Genomic DNA, 26,004 nt, shown 5'->3' with positions numbered 1-26,004 from the left:
TTTCTCAAGGTTAGCGTTTATGTTATTTTTCTCTGAGCCAGCCGGCGCACGTGGGTGCCTGCGGCGCGAGTCATTGTCTGTCTCTTTGTTGGCGCGCGTTGTTATTGGGATTAGGAGACCTAACTTCTACAAATTCACCTCCTCAAGAGGGCCCTGCTCTGTTTGAATCCCGCCAGTTCTGATGCAATTCAGGTCTGTCGTTACGAATATATCGTCTGTCGTCATGTCGGTAGATTCCGTAGTATCTTCCTTGTCCGTCACGTGGTGGAGAGTTTCTCCCTGAATCGTAACTGTGCGCCGAACTGTTGCGTCTGAAGTTATTCTGCCTCCCTTGATAATAATTGTCTTGGTTCCCATATTGTCTGTTTCTCTGATTGTCTCTGTGATAGTCATTACTACGGAAATGCGATCTTTCTCTGTAACTATTATTACTCTGCCAGCGGTTGTCATATGGGTGGTGTTTGTTTTGGTCACGATTTGCGTTGTAAGAATAGCCTTTTCGTGTCCAGTTATTATTTCTTTCATCGTGGAATTGTGACAGATGTGACCTGTAATTGTTGTGCTCCTGTTTCCGCGTTCCCCGATTGTCAGTGTCAATTTCCAATTCTTGTAACAGACCCTGAAAAGCCTCAATGTCTTCTTTACAACGTCCTGCTAAAATAATATGTCGTAAATGTTCAGGCAATTTGAGTAAGCAAATGCGGATGAGTTCTGAGGGGCTGTATGGGTTTGAAAGATACTGATTCTTATGCAACATGTCTTCAAAATATTTCACAAGACTGGAAAATTCAGATTGTTCGAAATGTTTCATCAGTATGATGCCATGTTTTACTCAGTCTTGTGTGGCTTGAGACCAATATGCTGAGAGGAAGGCATGGTAAAACTCTCCTTCACTGTGGCAATCGTGAATGACCGATCGCATTCTTACAGCTGGTTCATTCTCTAAATAGCCACACATAAATTCTAATCTGTGTTCTAACGACCAGTTGGGAGGAAAACAATGAGAGAATTGATGGAGCCATGCTTGTGGATGAATGTCGTTGCCAGAATTCTTAAATGTTTTGAATTTACGTGTAGTAATGAACAGCTTATAGTCAAAGTCGTCATGTCGGCGAGTCGCATGTCGGTCATTGTTAGGTCGTGTCGGCCGTTCCATCTCAAAATTCGGTGCACATTGCCAATTTCTTTCATAACTTCCGAAATGCCCTGTGTTATTATTTTGTGGTTGTTCCGTATTTCTATGTCCCTCTTCCCATATTGGAGCGTGAGTGTCCTCTGAAATACGTAATTCTTGTATTACCTGCGTCAACTAATCTTGTACTTCCCGGATTTCTCTTTTGTACTGTGTATTGATTTGATTTTGAATTTGTTTGAATTTTCGTATTTGTTCATACTCTTCTGTGTCAGTGAAGGCTACAGGTCTTGTGTCATTCAGATCATCATCTACCTTTGTAGATAAGTTAGTGACCTGATCCGAAAGTTCGGCTACTTTCTCCGATAGTGTACTTATTTCCTCCATGTGTCTTTCTGAACCAATTTTCAGGATATCTACTGTGTCCTTTAAGATTTCCTGAGTTCTTGCAGGTTGCGTAACCGAATCGGTAGATGCAACTGAGTCAATTTTAGCTTGCAAGGTCTCATGATTTTCATGAACAATAGTTTGCAGTTCTTTTATGGCTGCTTCGTGATTCTGTAATACATTTTCATGACGCGAAAAAATAGGTTGGAAATGCTAACAGATTTGTGTTTTTAAGTCATTACAGACCTTTTGACATTTCGATTCGATGTTATGTAACTCAGTGGTTAAATCTTCACGTGTTTGTTCAAGTGTAGTGTCTAACTTTTGAAGATTTTGTTCCATTGTGTCTAACTTTTTGAGATTTTGTTCCACTGTGTCTAACTTTTTGAGATTTTGTTCCACTGTGTCTAACTTTTTAAGATTTTGTCCCATTTGTCTCTGATTTTGTTCCATTTGTTGCATTAATTGCAATAATAATGTATTAGTGTCTGGAATCTGTTTCTCTACGCTTTTCGGCAGTGCATTTGCACCGGCAACATTCACATTTTGACAAGCAGAAAATGCGTCTTGACTTATTTGAGAAAACGGTGATAACCCAAAACCTGAATCTACAGTATTTGCGAAATTGTGTCCTGTCATTTCGGATTCCTGAGGCGAGCTGTTGCCGACCGATCGATCGATAATGCTTCCCTGTTCACTACCTGTTTCACTGTCTACACCATTGTTTGCAGCCCGCTCCATTTCCCTATGCACAATTACCAAATTACTACTTTGAACATCAGTTAATTCATTACTCGGTGACGCTAACACACTGCTTTCATTTTCACTGTCATTTCTCAGTTTACTTTGGAGCCTAGTATTACGTTTTTCACACGCCATTATTGTCACAATATTTCACATGACAACACAGAAAAGCACAATTTGAAGAGCAAAAATAAGAGAACACATTAACATAACACTGAAAATAATATCTAGTTAATTGCAGCTGCGAAATACTTGGTGCAAATCTACATGCATGCCGCAACTGTTTTACTGTACAACAATGAAAGACTGCAACGACAAAGGAGATTTTCTCTACAATTACGCGCTAGCAATAAACAAAATCTACACTAATTACACAAACTACAACAAAAGATCAGAAGATTCCAGTGAGCTTACCTGGCAGGGTCGCCATATGAAACGTCCCCTTTTTAACAATTATACATGACTGTGCTTAAACTGACACACAATATTTTGTTAGCGCAACGCAATCTGACTTTCAAAATTCCCTACAAAAGAATGGCCCTGACTAACATTAAACTATACCTTTCACAAATCACTTACCTCACAAAAATCTTCGCTGCTCAAGCTACTGCAATACAGCGAGCGCCACTACTGCCAGCTAAATAAAAGATTCAAACTATGGAAGGCACTAACTACTGATAGGGATAGTTATCAAATGAAAGATATTAATAGAGAACAAACAATGTATTTACCTTGATATCATCATATATAAATATAGCAGTTCATGACAAATTTCAAAACTCCGCCATCTCTCTCCCCACATCCACCACTGCTGGCGGCTCACCTCCAACTGAGCAACGCTACGCGCTGTTCACAGCCAGCTGCCTAACACTACAATGGCGAGTATTACAACAATGCAAAGCAGCCACAGACTGCACACCGCACAGCCAGTGATTTTCATATTGAGCGCTACATAACATTGCCAATAAGAAAACATAAACAGCCTACTTACATAGAGAAAACATAAACAGCCTACTTACATAGAGAAAACATAAACAGCCTACTTACACATTGCTTTACCAAAAAAATTACCGCCTTTTTTCATAATTGTCACCGAAAGCTGTTACTGTCTAAGTTTTCTTTGGGCTTGGAAGGTACTCTATTTTTGTTCTGGACTTTATTTAGCACAACAATGATCTTTCCAAGCACAGTTCATGGAATTGTCAAGAGTTATTTCCTGTTTCTTCTAACGTTACCACAATTTCTAATGAGATGTCGACATCATTGGAAAAAATGTCCAAGAAATTAATTAATAAATGACACACACTTAGGTCTTCAGGAGAAATAGCTGAAGTCAGTTGCATACCACATTCTTGCCGATGATGCAGGTATAGCTATCACACCCAACAGACAAGAATTAACTGATGAAATTGTAAACGATGTTTTTCATAAAATCACTAAATGGTTCTCTGCAAATGGGCTTTCATTAAACTTTAACAAAACACAGTATATACAGTTTCACACAGTAAATGGAATGACACCATTAATAAATATAGACTTCGATCAGAAATCGGTAGCTAAGGTAGAATATTCAAAATTTTCTATGTGTATGCATTGATGATGTGTTGAACTGGAAAAAACACACTGAAAATCTGCTGAAACGTTTGAGTTCAGCTACTTATGCTATTATGGTCATTGCAAATTTTGGCGATATACATCTCAGTAAATTAGCTTACCACGCCTATTTTCATTCTCTGCTTTCTTATGGCCTCATATTCTGGGATAACTCATCATTGAGCAAAAGAGTGTTCATTGTGCAAAAGCGTGTAATCAGAATAATTGCTGGAGCTCATCCAAAATCATCCTGCAGACACTTATTTAAAGAGCTACGGAACTTCACTATAGCCTCACAATATGATGATCTTCACTGCACAGAGTTAAATCTAACTTTGGCTCAGAAGGGGGTAAATTATGCTGCCACAAAAGTCTTTGGTCAATTACCTAATAGCATAAAAAATCTGACAGATAGCCATATAGAATTTAAAAGGAAATTAAAAGAATTTCTGAATAGCAACTCCTTCTACTCATTATATGAATTTTTGGATATAATAAGTGGGTAATCCCCCCCCCCCTCCAATCATACATACAAAAAAATTAATTGTCATGTAATATTCTGTGTAATGTAATATCTTGTATGGACACCTTTTATTAACCTGACACGTTCCACATCATTACGAAGTATCGTATTCATGATCTATGGAACAAGTACTAATCTAATCTAATCTAATCTCTTCACATTTTTCTTTACAAGGTTGAAAACATTAATTGGATTCAACGTTAGTGTGAAATTTTGGAACTTTCACAAAGACAAATTTCGAAGAAAATTAATTTTATCTCCGTTGTTACGACTTAGCGATACTCCAAAGGCAACTGCTAATTATTATGGTCATTAAATGAGTTGCAAATTCAAGCCAATAGTAACTGCGAACAATAATGTCAGAGGAAAGATCAGCAGAAACTTAAATTCTCTTTACAAATTACGATCGTGTAGCGCCGTGTTACCTGTTTACCGATGTTCCGTCAATGAAGGAAATGCGAGCCGGCCGGTGTGGCCGAGCGGTTCTAGGCGCTTCAGTCTGGAACCGCGCGACCGCTACGGTCGCAGGTTGGAATCCTGCCTCGAGTATGGATGTGTGTGATGTCCTTAGGTTAGTTAGGTTTAAGTAGTTCTAAGTTCTAGGGGACTGATGGCATCAGATGTTAAGTCCCATAGTGCTCAGAGCCATTTGAACCATTTTTGAAGGAAATGTGCTTTCCGTGTTATGAATGTGGTCTGCTACAACTACACAGGGATGTACATTTCGCCAGCCGCCTGGTGAACTAGGAATTTGGTAAACTTCAAAATAAAAAAAACAAATACTTGCAGTATTCCTTAGCAGACAAAAATTTGACGTGTTTCTTTCGATATATTCGTCCTGTATGAAAAAAAAATAAAAAAAATCAAGGCAGTTTCGACGTGTCGAACTGGACAGTTTCCTTGTTGGTTACGTTAACACGGTGACGGCTGTGTGTGCATTTTTTCCATGTACCTTGCAAAGTTCAAACCCATGGCGGTGTGTGATACAACGGTAGGTATGAGTACGGGCGGCAGTCATACCACCCACGGCCTCAGTAGCAGTAGTACTGAAACTACTGGGTTGTGAGACTACCCATATTGTATGTTAAAAAGGATTTTATAAACTGCAAGTGCGTAATTTACTGCTAATAACTCAGAACTTAATTTGTTAAGTTAGAGTTCAACTGCTGTCATTCAGATTCACCGGTAAGCGTTGATGTATTTCGTTTTGAAAAAGAAGTATAGGTAGCTGGCTAGGACATGGGGGGAAATAACAACAATATTTTTGTTGAGGATGTATAGTTTTACTTTACTAACTTAAAATTGTTGCATTGTAGCCCAGTGTCCCGCAAAAATTTGTCTTCCACATTGACGTGACAAAGTCGTGGGATACCTTTTTAATATCGTATCGGTTCTCATTTTGCCCGGCATAGTGTGCTGTGTGCGTAGTGGTGGTGACGTGAACTCAACAAGTCGTTGCAAGTCCCCTGTAGAAATATTGAGCTATGTTGTCACTACAACCGTTCATATTTGCGAAAGTGTAGTCAGTGCAGGATTTTATGTCTCGTAAATGTTCGAAGGGATTCACGTCGGATGATCTGGGTGGCCATATCGTTCGCTTGAATTGTCTAGAATGTTTTTCAAACTAATCGAGAACAATTTTGTCCTGGTGACATGACATCGTTGTTAGGGAACATGAAGTCCATGCATGGTGCAAATGGCCTCCAAGTAGCTGAACGTAACCATTTCCAGTCAATGGTCGGTTTCATTGCATCAGAGGGGGATCTGCGCCACACTCGAATCCTACAATCAGCTCTTACTAACTGAAATCTGTACTCGTTTCACCAGCTACTGTTTTCCAGTTGTCTAGGGTCCAACCGATTTGGTCACGGAACCAGGAGGGGTGCTGCAGGCGATATTGTGCTGTTAGCAAAGGCGATCGCGTCGTTCGTCTGCTTCCGTAGCCCATTAAAATCAAATTCCGCCGAGCTGCCCGGTGAGCACTGACAACTCTACGCAAACGCCGCTGCTCTCGGTTGTTAAGTAAAGGTTCAAATGGCTCTGAGCACTATGGAACTTAACATCTATGGTCATCAGTCCCCTAGAACTTAGAACTACTGAAACCTAACTAACCTAAGGACATCACACAACACCCAGTCATCACGAGACAGAGAAAATCCCTGACCCCGCCGGAAATCGAACCCGGGAACCCGGGCGAGGGAAGCGAGAACGCTACCGCACGATGTTAAGTAAAGGCTGTCGGCCACTGATTAGTCCGTGGTGAGAGGTAATACCTGAAATATGGTATTCTCAGCATTCCGAAATGGAATGTCCCATGCGTGTAGCTCCATCTGTCATTCCGCTTTCAGAGTCTATTAATTCCCGTCGTACCGCCACAATCATGTCGGGAACCTTTTCACATGAAATACCTAAGTGCAAATGTCAGTTCTGCCAATACACTGCCATTTTATATCCTGTGTACGCGATAATACTGCCGTTTATATACGTGCATATCCGGGGCAGACATAATTTTTTCTGGGAGAGGGTGGGGGGGGGGCTCAAGGATTAGGACGGTGAATAGGTCCTTATAGCCTTTGTGAAACTATTTGAAGACTAGAAATTCAAAAGGGGCTAAGTTCCATTTATGTGAAAAACAAGCTTTTGTTGTCGATAGGAGGTACGTGTCAAGGCCATTAACCGACGATGGGTGTTACATCCGTACGTCCTCCCTTTAGTTTTCTGTGCTTGCTCGTAGATGGAGTTCAACCCATGAGGAGTGTTGGTATGCGCTAAGTCGACGTTATACGACCGGTACTCTGCTGCCCATCAGTTGACGTTTGTTAATGAAGATGGGTGAGGTTATGACGCGTTGTGAGCCTGAATACTGTGGTGGTTCAAAAGCAATGAAGAGACAATGTGAAAGTGAAAGTAAGAGAGCGATGGAGAAGAAAAGAAGTGTGTGTGCTTTATCATGCAAGACAGGAAAAGGAAAAGAAAGACATCCCAAACAACAGCCATCCACGTTGTTATGGGATCAGTACATCAAACGTTAACACTCCGCAATAAAAGTATCTACGTGAGAGTCTAATGGTTGAAAACAAATAATGTAATATTGTACTATTATAATGTGTCATCACCGTCACACCTCAGCCTACGCTTTACCGGCAAGATGATTAGACATAACGTACATTCTTAATGGGGCTCATGGGCCTTATGCCATTAGAACGTCGGCGAAATGCAAAGTACGCCGATCCAACGGAGTTGCCGCAAGTGGACATTTATTTTTATGGTTCCTGCTTGTGAGGGTGCACAAAAACAGGCATGCAAAAAGACCTTTGTGGATATTTTCGGTATTTCAAAGAAAAAAATAGAGATAATGGCACAGAACAAAAATACGAAAGAAGAGGATCATTTAATAGAAAATACACAGATGAAGATTGGCAGATTGTTCGTGTTCGCATTCACGTGTTACCTAGAGATATGACTCACTACAGTAGAAAGCGCTTAACGAAGTAGTACTTAAGCCCCGATCTCAATATGAACAGGCTCTTCACTGCGTTCAAAGTAAAATATCCAGATAGTACTGCGACGCATAAATTTTACAGAAAAGTTTTCCTTGCCGGTTTTCCGCAAGTACTCTTCGGAAAGCCACGATCAGATACTTGCTGAACATGTGACCGATTAGTTCTAGAAGGTAAGGTAAATCACCAGGATGCTCACAAAGCTAAGTAAGAGCTTGAACTGCACCATCGCAAAGCCGAAAGGGCACATCACAGTTAAGAACTGGTGCACTTGCTGCAACGTTACCAGACATTTATACTTGCACGCTATTCATAGATCTCCAGCAATTATGTTCGTACCTTTCCTTACACATTCAGATATTTCCTAGCTGAGACAGTTCTAATGTTACAATTTCGTGTACATATGCGTGACATTGATGATGCAACAATGTGTATGTGGAATGAGACGGAAGTTGGCAGGGGAGCTAATGAAAGCGCATCCTGTTTATTTGCACTTCTCAATCAAGTACCTAGCTTCATAATGAAGAAAAAACTGTGTGTTTGGAGTGACAACTGCAGCACACAAAATAAAAACAAAATTCTTCTGTTCGTGTACAAGTTTCTAGGGCTTTGTGGGATGTTTGAATGTGTTGACCTTAAATATCTCATTTCTTGACATAGCTTTGATTGATTGATTGAGAGAGTATGGGACCAAACATCGAGGTCATCAGTCCCGCGACATAGCTTTTCTGGCATGCGCTCGAGATTTTGCTACCAACGAAAAGAGAAAAAAGACAGTGAAATATTTTGTTCCGTGCGATCTAATGAAGTTAGTGACTTCATCACGTCATGCAAAGCCATTCAATGTTCTGGAAATACGTGAGTCGCACTGTCTTGACTTTTACACAGCAGCAGATAACTTGATCACCAACAAGCTCTTGTGATCGACTGCATAGTGGATTCTAAAAATAGCCCTGAGGCGTCAAAATACAAAGAATCTTTAACAGGCTGCAAGAGTGGTCAGTGTCCGATGTCCTGAAAGAGGGCAAATCAGTCTCTGATTTCCAAAATATGGAACTAAAGCAAGATGACAACCGCCATATTTACCCGAAGAACACAGGAAGTTTTACTAGGACGTTAGTGGTTAAATTCATGTAAAATGTCACAAGATGGTATTTGGTACTCTTATTCCGCATCGCAGTGCTGTTGTAATCATTGCAAAAACAACACAAGAACAAAGGACTCAGCCCTTTTCGAAATCGTCATTTTCTTTGTGATACTAAGGGCGTACTAGTTGCTCAGTTAAGTCTCTGAGTTACATACCATGTCACAGCGGCCTGCAGTGTGACTTAGGAACGTTATTAATTGTATCAAGGCATTCTATACGGAATAAATTGGTTTTCTTTCAGTATCTCGGAACATTCATTTTGGTACTTAGCCCCTTTTGAATTTCTAGTCTTCAATTTCAAAATAAAAACTCTCTCTCTTTTTCTCTCTTTCTTTTTTCAGCCTGTCTGAGGGAAGAGTATGTGTGCCGTTCCAACCCCCGACCTCCCTGAATCCGTCTTTGTGCACATCGCTAACCCATGACTTTAATCACATCAGTGTCCTTGTTGTTGTTGTGGTCTTCAGTCCTGAAACTGGTTTGATGCAGCTCTCCATGCTACTCTACCCTGTGCAAGCTTCTTCATCTCCCAGTAACTACTGCAGCCTACATCCTTCTGAATCTGCTTAGTGTATTCATCTCTTGGTCTCCCTCTACGATTTTTACCCTCCACGCTGCCCTCCAGTACTAAATTGGTGATCCCTTGATGTCTCAGGACATGTCCTACCAACCGATCCCTTCTTCTAGTCAAGTTGTGCCACAAATTTCTCTTCCCCCCAGTCCTATTCAATACCTCCTCATTAGTTATGTGATCTATCCATCTAATCTTCAGCATTCTTCTGTAGCACCACATTTCGAAAGCTTCTATTCTCTTCTTGTCCAAACTATTTATCGTCCATGTTTCATTTCCATGCATGGCTACATTCCATACAAATACTTTCAGGAACGTCTTCCTGACACTTAAATCTATACTCGCTCACCAGTGTATAATCCTCAAATTCAGTCCGCATTGCACTGAGTCCAACAGGCGCAAATACATACACTGGAATGCCGTTTGTAAACTCAGCCTCTACACACTTTCCCGGTTCGACACTTCCACACTTTGCTACAGAAGGAATACAAACATCGATACATTTCTCTACTTGTTCCATATTTACGCTACTATTGTGCAGATGCGCAACTCATGCGTAACACACCCTTCTTACAAATGGGTGCCAGTGGCAATAGAAAATGTATAATACAGGTTTTTAAGTTTAACAACACTTGAATGCTTTAGATATATCTGCGTGTTCCATGTAGTTAATTCCAACAAGGTTTAAGAGAGCAGCGCATCGGCGGAACTGTCATTCGTACTCAGGTGATTCGTGTGATAAGGTTTCGACGTGATTATGGCCACACGACTGCAATTAACAAACTTTGAACGCAGAGTGGTAGTTGGAACTAGACGCACGGGACATTCCGTTTCGGAAATCGTTAGCGAATTCAGTATTCCGAGATTCACTGTGTCAAGAGAGCGCCGAGAATACCAAATTTCGGGCATTATCTTTCATTACACACAATGTAGTGATCGATGGCTTCCCCCTAACGACCGAGACCAGCGGCGTCTGTATAGAGTTGTCAATGCCAACAGATCGCAGAAATCATTGTGGGAGGTACGACGAACACATCCGTTAGGACAGTGCAGCGAAATTTGGCGTTAGGTGGCTATGTGAGTGCAATGATAGTTAAATCGATACCCTAGCTGCAAACAGGCGTTGATATACATCACTGGGGACATGTTGAAAATGTGTGCCCCGACCGGAACTCGACCCGGGATCTCCTACTTACATGGTAGATGGTCGTCTATCCATCTGAGTCACCAACGGCACAGAGGATAGTGCACCTGCAGCGGCTTATCCCTTACACGCTCCCCGTGAGACCCACATTCCCAACATGTCCACATCACTACATTCGTAGTGCGCCTAATGGTATCTGTTCTTTTGGGAACAGATACTACCTTTGTATATGTTGTGGCTTGGCAAGACAGCCAAGCCACTATGAGGAAGCCGAAAGGCACGCGTTTAAGCTCACGCAGGCTGGCGTGAGGTCTGGAACAGGTAAAGTAATTATACTAGCAAAAAAAGTACGTAGCTGCTGGAATACTTAACTTTAATTCATAATTGGTGAACATCGCTCGTGACGGTACATGTTTTACAGCATCAATAGTGACTGGTAATGGCGCCTTGCTAGGTCGTAGCAAATGACGTAGCTGAAGGCTATGCTAACTATCGTCTCGGCAAATGAGAGCGTAATTTGTCAGTGAAACATCGCTAGCAAAGTCGGCTGTACAACTGGGGCGAGTGCTAGGAAGTCTCTCTAGACCTGCCGTGTGGCGGCGCTCGGTCTGCAATCACTGATAGTGGCGACACGCGGGTCCGACGTATACTACCGGACCGCGGCCGATTCAAAGGCTACCACCTAGCAAGTGTGGTGTCTGGCGGTGACACCACAGTATATAGTTAAAATATGGCTACCCGGCCATTGACTGTGTGTGAATGCACATGCTATGCCCCAACTCGTACAGGACATGGTAGATTAATCTGCCACGAGTAATCAGTGTGATGGGCAAACATCTATTAGGTGCACTACAAATGTAGTGGTGTGGACATGTTGGGAATGTGGGTCTCATGGGGAGCGTGTAAGGGATAAGTCTCTGTAAGCGCACTATCCTCTGTGCCCTCGGTGGCTCAGATGGATAGAGCGTCTGCCATATAAGCAGGAGATCCCAGCTTCAAGTCCCAGTCGGGGCACACATTTTCAACATGTCCCCAATGACGTATATCAACGCCTGTTTGCAGCTAGGGTGTCGATTTAATTATCATTTCATTCTAGAGAAGCTGCGATCAATGGTATCTGTTCTTTCGGGAACAGATGCTACCTTCATACATCAATGTGAGTGTCTTTGCTAACAACACGACATCGCCTGCAGCGCCTCTTCTGGGCTCGCGACCATATCTATTGGAACCTAGGCGACTGGTAAATCGTGGTCTGGTCAGATTAGTCCCGATTTCAGTTGGTAAGAACTGATGGACCCAAGTTGTCGACAAGGTACTGTGCAAGCTGATGGTAGATCCATAATGGTTTGGGCTGTGTTTATGTGGAATTGGCTAGTTCCTCTGATCCAACTGAACTGATCGTTGGCTGGAAATGTATATGTTCGGCTACTTGGAACCATTCAAGCTGCCTGACATGAATCCCATTGAACATTTATGGCACAAGATTGAGAGGTGATATGTTAGATATTTTGCATGGACTTCATGTTCCCAAACAATGACTGAATTTTTAGGATGACAATGTTTCATGTCACCGAGCCACAATTATTCGCGAGTGGTTGGAAGAACAAAATGGACAATTCGAGAAAATGATTCGGTCATCAGATCACCTAACATGAATCCCATTGAATATTTATGGCACAAAATTGAGAGGTCAGTTCGTGCACAAAATCCTGCACCTACAACACTTTCACCATTATGGATAGCTATAGATGCATCATGGCTCATTGTGCAAGGGACTTCAAATGACTTGTTGACATCATGTCAGGTCGAGTTGCTACAATACGCCGGGAGAAAGGAAATCTGCCATGATACTAGGAGGTATCCCATGACTTTTGTTATCTCAGTGTGTAGTGATTACAGAATACGCCAAAAAATTATTCATTTATCACTATAGGTCAGCACATCTGTAAAATACATATGTATTGCAAAAGAGTGCTTTCCTAAGTCTTACATGAAAGTTTTAGAACATCAGTTGCTGGCCCCTTGCAGAGTATTTTATGAAATATGCAATTAATAACCACAAAGTCATACAGGTATCGAATATTTCAATGGAGCTCCCGAAGAGAGGTAAAGTAAAATTTATGTTTCTGCTAATTTGCTTTTTAACTAAGATAGACAAATGTTAGGATGATGCTACATTTCAATAAGGGATGTCTTGAAATATGACATGTTGGGATAAAATAAACACATGTGTATGTATGGCTACTGCTTAGAGCCCAAGCTTCTTATCTGTTACTTGGATTTTTCAATCTAAAGTCTACATAATGCAATTTGAAACAAGTAACTAGTTACAATTTTGTTTTTAGTTTCTAAACCATTAAAGGGCGATTACCTGTATGTGAGTGAATATATATCTTGAATTGACAAAGAACTGACAACAGTTCCTTCTAGAATTTCAAATTGTGTAGAAATTACCAAAGCTCTTAGAGGTTCCTTATATCTTTGGATAACATTACTTGTTAAATTATGATGTGTTAGTAAAATTTTTGAAGTGTTTTACAGGATTCTAGTTTCTTTTTCAACTGTGAAAACTGAAAAAATATAACAAATTACAAAAGGAAAGTGGTCAGATGAATTTTATGTCATACAATGACTTTTTTCTATAATACCAACCATAACAAAATTTTAGGATGAGTCTTTTAAGCACTGGTAGTTATTAGGAAACGAAAATATGAACGAATCTTAGCCAAAAACCCTGATGTGGATATTGTCACAGTGAACGACAGCTTAGACTGATGTGTAAAGTTACTTTTCTACTGACAAACATCTGGTCACAGGTCGCGTTCACTTCAGAAGGGACAAAACCATTGAAACTTAGAATCCATGTATAAAAGAATTAGATCATTTTGTTCAGTGATGTGATCCTTAAGGTTTTTTGATTCACTACTGAAACTTATTACATGGCATTGTTAGGTTAATTTGCGTTTTGTATTGTACTTTTAATGTGTATTATTTACAAGAATTTTTTCCATATTGAACTGACACAGCTTCAGACCTTTCTACCTGCAATAAAGCCCACTATTCCCCCCAATCTACTGCCTCTTACGTAAAATATTTTTTGTCGTATTTGTATGTTTAAAATGTCTAGGTCTATTCAAGGCCTCAATGCTGATATGATATCCTATTTTACATGAGCGGCTTCCTTATCTCAATCGACTACTCATGTCTATTGTTGCGCCCCTATCACAACTATGTTTGCATATTGGCGGCAAAATTTCGCGTGTTATGAGACTGTCTGCTGTGCAGTTTGGTACTGAAACATGCAAGTGAAAAGAGGCCACACTTTACAAAAAAAAGTCGAATGTAGTAATAGAATTAAAGGTTTGGCATTGTCATAATGTTTTATTAATAACCAAAGTAAAATTCATAGTAGATGTTCTTGACAAATGTCTTATTGTAATTGGCTGAGAACTGAAAGAGAAGGAAAAGTGTCGTCCAAGCATTTCAAAACCCGACATTTCTTTTCTTGAGAAAATTCAAGGATGCACTGAAAAGTAATGCCTCTTAATACTTTGTGTTAAAAATCGTAAAGATTTTCAAATGAAACACAAGTGATTAACATTATCCATCTTTATCCTTCATGTCTACATATTTATTTTTGAACATAGTCATCCTGGCCCCAAACACATTCCTCCCAAGATACTAGTTTGTTGTTATCACCACTGTAGAATGTCTAACGTTGTTGAAGAAGCCACAACCTCACATCTGCTTGCACCACTTCATCACTATTAAAATGAAGTCCTCGAAGGTGTTCTTTAATGTATATATTTGAATGGTGTTTGTTCTGTTGGACATGTCCAACAGAACAGACACCACTCAAGTGTATGCATTTCTATATGAGTGTGATGGTTCCTTGATGTCGGTTTCAGTGTGAATCCATTAACATCATATGATATGCTACAGGAATCAATAGTTTACTAGTTGGTGATTAATGGACGAGAGATGCTCCATTGCAGTATGCAATAAGTTGGTAATTTGAGTCTACCAGGGGTTGTGCCCATATAGCGGAAGTGGCTAGGCAACTGCTCATGAGAAACAGTAAATTAAAGTTCCGGTCCTGGTCCACCAAGAATTTTTAACTTTCGCCATTTCATTATCACAGTACGTTGTGCGGCTCAAAGTCACAAATTCAAAACCATCGCTCCCCTTTATTTTCCCATTCTCTGTTTCATACAAATAGGTGTTCTTTAAGTTCTGGAAACAGACAGAAATCGGATGGGGCCAAGTCAGTGCTGTATGGAGGATGATCAATGATAGTGGACTCTAGGCGCCTGGTTGCTGCAGATGTCGCATCGCTCGTCTGTGGTCTGGTGTTGTCATGCTGAAGGAGAGGGTGGTCTACGTGTGTACAAACTCTTAGAGTTAAAAACTCGATTACAACATGCTCTTTGTCATACACTGACATAGTTACATTACGCACCACCATGTTACACTCTACAATTCGGAGCCCTCTAGTGGCAGAGGGCTGCAAATACGTAGACAAGCAGAATAAATGTGTAACATGTTAATAACATTTGTTTCATCCAAAAAATTTTAAGAGCTTTCATATTACAAATTCAGATGACTCGTCTTTGTATAACCTACATACTCATGAATTAGTATTTGGAAGGCAATGAATTACGACATTTTACTTATCCTTTGTATCTTGTTTCTTTGTAAGTGCCGAGTAACAGTGTAACTTATTTTTCTCGTTCAACAGATCTCACATTTTCACCAGTGAAGCTATTTTCATTAAAAAACAATGCTATTTCTGTACAGTTATTCAGGTATTGTAGAACTTTCTCCTTTCAGATATTTGCTCTCTCTTGTGGGAAAACACCAGTAGCAAAAATACTAGGTCCTAGTACAACCTCTGCAATGTGTTGCGCAAACAATAAAACGATTACTGCAAAGACACAAAAACTCAAAATCCATTACTGTAACAAGAGAGGGCGGCGAGATTAGGTAACTTCCGATGTCGCCACTGGCAGACGACGCCACAATCTCTTGCTTCTGTGCATGTTAAAGTCTGAAGCTCTACACTCGACACCATCAGTTGATCATTGACGTCCCTGACCCGTTCGATACATGATTGACGGTTGCTTTACAAGCAGCCACGTGACACACACCTGGGGTGACCAACTCTCCCATATTTCCTGAGGATCTCCTGTATTATAGCAATATCCCGGATTCCTAATTGATCGCCTGTTCCTCCCGTATAATTCTTCAGTGATCACTTTCATAAGTATTAATCCCGCTAAGCATTGACGACAGTTGAAGCTTCATGACCGACAGATATCGAACGTTTTCGTATAATAATCGATACTGTTGTCTACTTGTAGTCTGTTTTCTGTTCATACTTCTAAGGAAAGAAGGTTGTTGTGCTCAAGTGAATATGAGGAGTGTGGAAAGAATGACATAGCCTACGCGTCTGCAAGGGTCGTTAGAGGTGGGGCTATTTACTAATTCTCGGACAACACTACAACACACGGGTGCGCATGGCCTCGTACCAATCAGCAGCTATGGTGCAAATAATGTACAGCAGTATCAAGTACTCGCGAAAGAGGATTATAGAGACACTCGTTACTTCATTTATTTCTCAACTGACACACAACACCACAACATTTAACAACGCTTCGAAAGAGTTTCTCGTCTTGTTAACAATGTTCAAAGAAACACTGACAGCAACTTGGGACTAATTACTTCAGAGCTTATCATTGAAATCAATTTTGATTATAACTGAAAAGAGTTTTTTAAACTTGTGCAGGAAAATATAAAATTGCAAAGTCCTGCCGCATCTCTAAATAAGTACTTGCAGGACACACAAAATATGCATGCACAAATTTGTTAAGTTGTATTATGATTATACTTGTGTATTACATGTGGTGAACACATAAATTGTTTTGAATGGGTTAGATTTATTTTTCCTTCCATGGACAAAAAATTACGGGAGTCTCATATGAAAACATAACACCATACAACAAACTTAATTTAAAACGCTTGAGTGTAATGCTCATTTCTGAATTTACACCACAAATGAGTCTTATTAAATACTTTTACATTCTAATGTCTTTCTTTTGGTTTGTGGTGTTACCCAAAATTTTATACCGTATGACATAATATAGTAAAAGTAAGCAAAAGATAGCCCGCCCGGTTGGCCGTGCGGTCTAACGCACGGCTTTCGGGGCAGGAAGGAGTGCCTGGTCCTCGGCATGAATCCGCCCGGCAGATTTCTGTCGAGGTCCGGTGAACCCGCCAGTCTGTGGATGGTTTTTGGGCGGTTTTCCATCTGCGTCGGCGAATGCGGGCTGGCTCTCCTTATTCTGGCTCAGTTACACTATGTCGGCGATTGCTGCGCAAACAAGTTCTCCACGTACGCGTACACCACCATTACTCTACCACGCAAACATAGGCGTTACAATAGCCTGGTGTGAGACGTTCCCTGGGGGGGTTCACCGGGGGGGCCAGACCGCACAATAACCCTGGGTTCGGTGTGGGGCGGCGGAGGGGTGGAGTGGACTTCGGTAGTCGTCGTGGGGTTGTGGACCACTGCGGCTGCGGCGGGGACGGAGCCTCTCCATCGTTTCTAGGTCCCCAGTTAACATACAATACAATACATACAAGCAAAAGATGCCAATATCTTTATAGATAGTGGCATGGTTAAAAGTTGCCCACCTCCCTTTTGAATACAAGTGCAATATTTCGACTTTTGGGATAGAGTCAACAGCTACAACAATGGACAGTTTTATGCAACAATCGATAGTTAGCATTTCAGTTTATTTCATCAGTGAAGTTGGACGTTTCTCTTTGTGGTCTGCAAAATGACTTTCTCGTCAGAAGAAAAAATTGAAAGTGCGGGAGCATATGTGAAAACAGGTTCGATTAAGGAAACTCGCGAAATTTTCGGATTCAAGCAACCGGGTAAGAGGACAACCAGCAAAGTGAACAATACACAGCCTGTATAAAAATTAGTTCATCTACAGATCTGTACAAATTGTAAAACGACAAAGAATTCCTTCAGTTTGCGTACCAGAGGTTACTGCAGACATTCGCCGAAAAATTATTCAAGAGCCCAAAGAAGTCTACATGTAAACTACCCCAACAGGCGCTTTACGTAGAAGGAGTTGCCAGAGGATATCGAAAAGTCTTAATTTGAAGCCTTTTCGTGTGGTGGTTGTGCAACAATTATGGGAGGATGACAGTCTCAGAAACGTGTAGATTACTGCACGTGTGTTTTCAATAACATCAACGATGGCTTTTTTTAACGCTTTTCATCAGATGGTGAGTGATGAAGCATGGTTTCATCTTTCGAGTTATGTGAATTCGCAGAATACGAGATTTTGGGCAACAGAGAACCCTAACACTGTGTCAGCGACCACACCATGATGAAAACAATCGGCGTTTGGTGTGGCATAACAGGAATGTGCATGATTAGACCGATATGTTTTGACGCTACCCTGAACACGGTTGCATAAACGGAAATATTTATACATTTTGTTCTCAGCTCACTGAATATGAAAGGCTACTGCTTCTTCCACAAGTTGGGGCAACATGCCACACGTCTAAGGTACCCCTGGAATGAGTCCATGATGTCATCACTTAGGAACGAACTATAAGCAAACGTTTATGGCTACTGCGTTTGTGGATCTAACAACATGTGATTCTTTTTCTGTGGGGACACTTGCAGAGCAAGGTCTATGAAACAAATCCGCACATAATACATGGACTGAAAGACAACTTTAGCGGTGAAGTTGCCGCCATCTGTATCCGAACTTTACGCTGGGTATATCTGAATACTTTTAGAGGTGCACAGCTGTGTATTAATGTTGCAGGAGGTCACTTACAACGTCTTCTATCAATGTATTTTTCACTGTAAGTAAATGGTAAGTCCATTTCAGCTCTTCATTTCTGTAATTTCACTGCATTTCCTTTATCCTTACACGAGCAACTTTTATCTGCGGTAGCCTATGTTTACCCCTCCCTGGTCACCAATTCCAAGAAAATGCCATGTAGTGTGCAACTGATCTTTATTGCCATCACATCTTCCTTAAACCTTGTAACGTATTACTATGTTTATGACGTTGCTCATCGAGCCATATACGTTATCTCGCATTTCTAGCTGCTTCTCTCACACAAATAATGATAAAAATTCAGAAATTCAGGGTTGTCACCAGCCCAAGCCCTTACTAACCATTTAGAAAAAACGGAGCTTGAAAATTATTAGTTTAATTACTTTAATAATTTAATTACAAGTACGCAAATTTCTTTAAGCAGCCAGATAAATAGCACTCCATGTCGTGCATGAAGCAACTTGATTAATTCAGGAACGGAAATCAGAGTAAGGGGGTAAGATCGACACCAAAGAATTTATCTTTCACGTAAATTATTTATTGTAACTAAATATTTGGTTGCACATCCTTACTACACATAACTAGTGCCTGACTCGAAATATTTAAGTAAGAACTACGTGAGAATGAAACAGAGCACAATTTAACTACAGCAATAAGAAACACAGAAGACGGGGGTGGGAGACAATTATACTATCATCTCCTTTGAATTAATACCATAAAAATATCTAAGTGAGATTTGCATTACGATTCTACGCTTGCTCTATTCTGGACAGAGAGATTTAACCAATACACAAGGCTGTGCGATAATTATTTAACATACTAACTGCATCTGCTGCTTGCAAACGACCGAACTAGAGCACGTGATGCATTCTGACTCAAACTGTTGTGCTGCTTTGTAGAAAGCGCACGAAAGGACAGATATTCTTGCAGAAATTGTAGCTCATTAATGAAGCAAACTGTTAAAATAAAGCCTATTGCGGTGCCGTGGTGAACCAGAAGGGTCATTGATTACCAAACACGTGGCACAAAATCGACACACAAAGACAAAAGCAATTTCCACAAAATATAAGATTAAAAATCATTAAAAAAATAGCTCGCTTCACATGCTTCAGATAAGCTAAAGTTCTTAAGTATTTCACCAGTTAAACATAACGAAGTCCTAACTCAACCTGATTCCTGTCACCTGAAACCCCCCTTAAGAGCTACGATCCGTACTCACCAAGCGTTCAGCGAAGATGCCCCTTTCTCTTTCCAGATTACCTAGCTCCTCATGCAGCGGAAGCTACCAGAGGCGTAGCCCTCTGTCACCAACCTCACACACAAAAACAGCCTTAGACACAGCCCTCGACTAAGATGGGTAAGCCTCTCTGTTCAGGTATTGGAAACCTAAGTTGGTCAGGCCGGCCGGAATGGCCGTGCGGTTCTAGGCGCTAGAGTCTGGAGCCGGGGGACCGCGACGGTCGCAGGTTCGAATCCTGCCTCGGGCATGGATGTGTGTGATGTCCTTAGGTTAGTTAGGTTTAATTAGTTCTAAGTTCTAGGCGACTGATGACCTCAGAAGTTAAGACGCATAGTGGTCAGAGCCATTTGAACCATTTTGAACCTAAGTTGGTCATCCTGTGCTCTCCTTTGAACGAGAAGCAACATCGTTTGCTCCCAGCAGACGATGACCAATTCAGCGATTCACACAAAACAAAACCGAAACCCACATTAAAACTCGCATATAACAATCAATAGGCCTTATTTGAGTGCTTAGTCTTTCTGGAAGAGGTCACGAATTGAGCTAAAATCAGGTAGTGAAATGAATAGGTTACACCGAATTCGACAAGAGTCTTACGAAACGACTTCGCAGAGAAAGTCGCTCATTTAAAACCGACATTACTAGCCTTCCTTCACTTACAAATGGCTTTTGTTTCATAATTTAACAGGTGAAGAGGAAAAGTGTAATATGCGAAGTAAAGAAGGGCGGCGCACTGGCAAGTTTCAAGAGCGTAAATCTGCCCGGCGTGACCCTCGACTTACCCGCCGTAACGGAAAGGGATCGCCGCAACCTCCAGTTCGGTGTCGAACAGGGCGTCGACATAATATTTGCGGGCTCCGTACGCAATGCGGAGACCGTCAGGAAACTGCGGGCGGAGCTCGGAGAGAAAGGCTACGAGATACTCATCGTGGCCAAAGTGGAGAGCGAGGAGGCGGTAGAGAACGTCGACGAGATTCTCAGCGAAGCGGACGGCATCGCGATAGGGTGCGGCGCGGCACACGTGGAAATGTCGCCGGACAAGGCGCTGCTGGCGCAGAAGCTGATCGCCGCCAAGTGCAACATCGCGGGCAAGCCGGCGGTGTGCGCGGCGCGCACGGGGGCCGAAGTGGCGGCGGCCGTGCAGGACGGGGCGGACTGCGTGCTGCTGCTGCAGGAGGCGACGGCGGAGAGCCTGCGCGAGGTGGCGGCGCTGTGCCGCGCGGCCGAGGCGGCGCTGTGGGAGCGCCAGCTGACGCACGACCTGCTGCGCGCCGCCGCCGCGCCGCCGGCCGCAGACCCCGCCACGGCCGCCGCGGCCGCCGCCGTCGTGGCGGCCCTGCTCAGCCGCGCCACCGCCATCGTCGTGCTGACCGTGACGGGGTGGTCGGCGCGCTGCATCGCGCGCTTCCGGCCGCACTGCGCGCTCATCGCCGTCACCCGCAACTCGGCCGTGGCGCGCCGCCTGCACGTGCTGCGCGCCGTCCTGCCGCTGCTGTACATGGCGCCGCCGCTCGAGGACTGGCCGCGCGACACCGACCTGCGCATCCAGTACGCCCTCTCGTTCGGCCTCACCCAGGGCATCGTCGGCAAGGGGGACGCCGTCGTGCTCGTCTCCGGCTGGCGGCCGGGTCCGGGGAACACCAACAAAGTGCGCATCATGTACGCTCCGCCCCTCAGTGATGACAAATAGACATTGACAAATTACACCTCACACTGAAAATGAAAATGTAGAAAAATTTTAAGCTCTCCTAACGACAATTGTAAAACTCTATGTGACCCTTTGTAATTGTAAAGTGCCCTCGGCTAGAAAAAATGCAAATATAAAATTTATAATAATATTCACAAACTTTTTCGAAAGGTTTTAGTGCATTAGACCTTTTAAACATTTAAGGCCGATTCACATTAGACGTCATTGGAATGGAACATAACGTAAGCCAACACCACCAAGAAATCGTTGTGTATTCTCACTGTACAGAGTGGTCCATCGATCGTGGCCGGACCAAATATCTCACGAAATAAGTGTCAAACGAAAAAACTACAAAGAACGAAACTCGTCTAGCTTGAAGGGGGAAACCAGATGGCGCTATAGTTGGCCCGCTAGATGGCGCTGCCATAGGTCAAACGGATATCAACTGCGTTTTTTTAAATAGGAACCCCCATTTTCTATTACATATTCGTATAGTACATCAAGAAATATGAATATTTTTGAAACCCAGTTCTAAGCAAAGAAGAGAAAGCAGAAAGGTGAAAGGAGTATATATAGGGTCTATACAAAGACGATGTTATTGAGAACAATATTATGGAAAAGGAAGAGGATGTAGATGAAGATGAAATGGGAGATATGATACTGCGTGAAGAGTTTGACAGAGCACTGAATGATCTAAGCCGAGACAAGGCCCCGGGAGTAGACAACATTCCATTAGAACTCCTGACAGGCTTGGGAGAGCCAATCCTGACAAAACTCTACCATCTGGTGAGCAAGATGTATGAGAGAGGCGAAATTCCCTCAGTCTTCAAGAAAAATATATAATTCCAATCCCAAAGAAAGCAGGTGTTGACAGATGTGAAAATTACGGAACTATCAGTTCACTAAGTCATGGCTGCAAAATACTAACACGAATTCTTTACAGACGAATGGAAAAACTAGTAGAAGCCGACCTCGGGGAAGATCAGTTTTGATTCTGTAGAAATATTGGAACACGTGAGAGCAATACTGACCCTATGGCGTATCTTAGAAGCTAGATTAAGGAAAGGCAAACCTACGTTTCTAGCATTAGCTTTTGACAAAGTTGACTGGAATACTCTCTTTCAAATTCTGGAGGTGTCAGGGGTAAAATACAGGGAGCGAAAGGCTATTTACAATTTGTACAGACACCAGATGGCAGTTGTAAGAGTCGAGCAACACGAAAGGGAAGCATTGGTTGGGAAGGAAGTGTGACAGGGTTGTGGCCTCTCCCCGATGTTATTCAATCTGTATATTGAGCAAGCAGTAAAGGAAACAAAAGAAAAGTTCGGAGTAGGTATTACAATCCATGGAGAAGAAATAAAAACATTGAGGTTCGCCGATGACATTGTAATTCTGTCAGAGACAGCAAAGGACTTGGAAGAGCAGTTGAACGGAATGGACAGTGTCTTGAAAGGAGGACATAAGATGAACATCAACAGAAGCAAAACGAGGATAATGGAATGTAGTCGAATTAAGTCGGGTGATGCAGAGGGAATTAGATTAGGAAATGAGACACTTAAAGTAGTAAAGGAGTTTTGCTATTTGGGGAGCAAAATAACTGATGATGGCCGAAGTAGAGAGGATATAAAATGTAGACTGGCAATGGCAAGGAAAGCGATTCTGAAGAAGAGAAATTTGTTAACATCGAGTAATGATTTAAGCGCCAGGAAGTCGTTTCTGAAAGTATTTGTATAGAGTGTGGCCATGTATGGAAGTGAAACGTGGACGATAAATAGTTTAGACAAGAAGAGAATAGAAGCTTTCGAAATGTGGCGCTACAGAAGAATGCTGAAGATTAGATGGGTAGATCACATAACTAATGAGGAGGTATTGAATAGGACTGGGGAGAAGAGGAATTTGTGGCACAACTTGACTAGAAGCACGGATAGGTTGGTAGGGCATATTCTGAGGCATCGAGGGATCATCAATTTAGTATTGGAGGGCAGCGTGGAGGGTAATAATCGTAGAGGGAGACCAAGAGATGAATACACTAAACAGATTCAAAAGGATGTAGGTTGCAGTAGGTACTGGGAGATGAAGACGCTTGCACAGGATAGAGTAGCATGGAGAGCTGCATCAAACCAGTCTCAGGACTGAAGACCACAACAACAAGAATAATATTCACAAACTTTTTCGAAAGGTTTTACTGCATTAGACCTTTTAAACATTTAAGGCCGATTCACATTAGACGTCATTGAAATGGAACATAACATGAGCCAACACCACCACGAAATCGTGGTGTATTCTCACTGTACAGGGTGGTCCATTGATCGTGACCGGGCCAAATATCTCACGAAATAAGCGTCAAACGAAAAAAACTACAAAGAACTAAACTCGTCTAGCTTGAAGGGGTAAACCATAGTTGGCCCGCTAGATGGCGCTGCCATAGGTCAAACGGATATTAACTGCGTTTTTTTAAAAAATGGGAACCCCCATTTTTTATTACATATTCCTGTAGTACGTAAGGAAATATGAATCTTTTAGTTGGACCACTTTTTTCGCTTTATGATAGACGGCGCTGTAATAGTCGCAAACGTGTAAGTACGTGGTATCACGTAACATTCCGCCACTGCTGACGGTATTTGCTTTGTGATACATTACACGTGTTAAAATGGACCATTTACCAATTGGGGAAAAGGTCGATATCGTGCTGATGTATGGCTATTGTGATCAAAATGCCCAACGCGCGTATGCTATGTATGCTGCTCGGTATCCCGGACGACATCATCCAAGTGTCCGGACCGTTCGCGGGATAGTTACGTTATTTAAGGAAACAGCAAGTGTTCAACCACATGTGAAACGTCAGCCACGACCTGCAACGAATGATGATTCCTAAGTAGGTGTTTTAGCTGCTGTCGCGACTAATCCACACATCAGTAGCAGACAAACTGCACCAGAATCGGGAATCTCAAAAACGTCGGTGTTGAGAATGCTACATCAACATCGATTGCACCTGTACCATATTTCTATGCACCAGGAATTGCATGGCGACGACTTTGAATGCCGTGTACAGTTCTGCCACTGAACACAAGAGAAATTATGGGTCGATGACAGATATTTTGCACACGTTCTGTTTAGCGACGAAGCATCATTCACCAACAGCGGTAACGTAAACCGGCATAATATGCACAACTGGGCAACGGAAAATCCACGACGGCTCCTACAAGTGGAACATCAGCGACCTTGGCGGGTTAATGAATCTTGCGGCATTATGGGTGGAAGGATAATTGGCCCCCATTTTATTGATGGCAATCTGAATGGTGCAATGTATGCTGATTGCCTACGTAATGTTCTACCGATGTTACTACAAGATGTTTCACTGCATGACAGAATGGCGATGTACTTCCAACATGATGGATTTCCGGCACATAGCTCGCGTGCGGTTGAAGCGGTATTGAATAGCATATTTCATGACAGGTGGATTGGTCGTCGAAGCACCATATCATGGCCCGCACGTTCACCGGATCTGATGTCCCCGGATTTCTTTCTGTGCAGAAAGTTGAAGGATATTTGCTATCGTGATCCAACGACAACGCCTTACAACATGCGTCAGCGCATTGCCAATGCATGTGCAAACATTACGGAAGGGGAACTATTCGCTGTTGAGGGGAATGTCGTTACACGTATTGCCAAATGCATTGAATTGACGGACATCATTTTGAGCATTTATTGCATTAATGTGGTATTTGCAGGTAATCACGCTGTACCAGCATATGTTCTCAGAAATGACAAGCTCACAAAGGTACATGTATCACATTGGAACAACCGAAATAAAATGTTCAGACGTACCTATGTTCTGTATTTTAATATAAAAAACCTACTTGTTACCAACTCTTTGTCTAAAATTGTGAGCCATGTGTTTGTGACTATTACAGCGCCATCTATCACAAAGCGAAAAAAGTGGTCCAACTAAATCATTCATATTTCCTTACGTACTACACGAATATGTAATAAAAAATGGGGGTTCCTATTTAAAAATACGCAGTTGATATCCGTTTGACCTATGGCAGCGCCATCTAGCGGGCCAACCATAGCGCCATCTGGTTTCCCCCTTCAAGCTAGACGAGTTTCATTCTTTGTAGTTTTTTCGTTTGACGCTTATTTCGTGAGATATTTGGCCCGGTCACGATCAATGGACCACCCTATATATCTATTCGCAGTTGTAAATACGAACGTCCATCAGCTGCAGAAGGGAATGACGACAATGTAAATTTGTGCCGCACCGGAACTTGAACCAGGGTATCCCGCTTTACTCCAGCCATCGACTTAACCACTATGGCTATCAGTGCATGACTCACGCCCAGACCCTTCCATATGTCGCCATTCCTGCAGTACAGCCTGTACTCGCACACTAATTACTGCATCGTTCTTCTCAACAACACAGGCACCACAATACCGTATTTATCCGCCGATACCAGGAGGCGACTTGCAA

The 26,004-nt window shown here is 42.2% G+C and overlaps 1 protein-coding gene across 1 annotated transcript in view; it reads left to right on the top strand.

The window, feature by feature from the left end:
* LOC124613530 (pyruvate kinase-like) overlaps positions 1–21,536 on the top strand; it is a 53,271-nt gene extending 31,735 nt beyond the window's left edge. Inside the window, exons 2-3 of the mRNA XM_047142240.1 lie at positions 20,535–21,112; positions 21,191–21,536. Coding sequence (XP_046998196.1) covers positions 20,535–21,112; positions 21,191–21,536 — 924 coding nt within the window. The remainder of the gene's footprint in view (positions 1–20,534; positions 21,113–21,190) is intronic.
* The last annotated feature ends 4,468 nt before the right edge of the window (positions 21,537–26,004 follow it).

This window comes from Schistocerca americana, chromosome 4 (genome assembly GCF_021461395.2).
Source record: "Schistocerca americana isolate TAMUIC-IGC-003095 chromosome 4, iqSchAmer2.1, whole genome shotgun sequence".
Lineage (NCBI taxonomy): Eukaryota > Metazoa > Arthropoda > Insecta > Orthoptera > Acrididae > Schistocerca > Schistocerca americana.
Note: the sequence above shows the minus strand (reverse complement) of the source record. Positions and strands in the feature narration are given on the sequence as shown.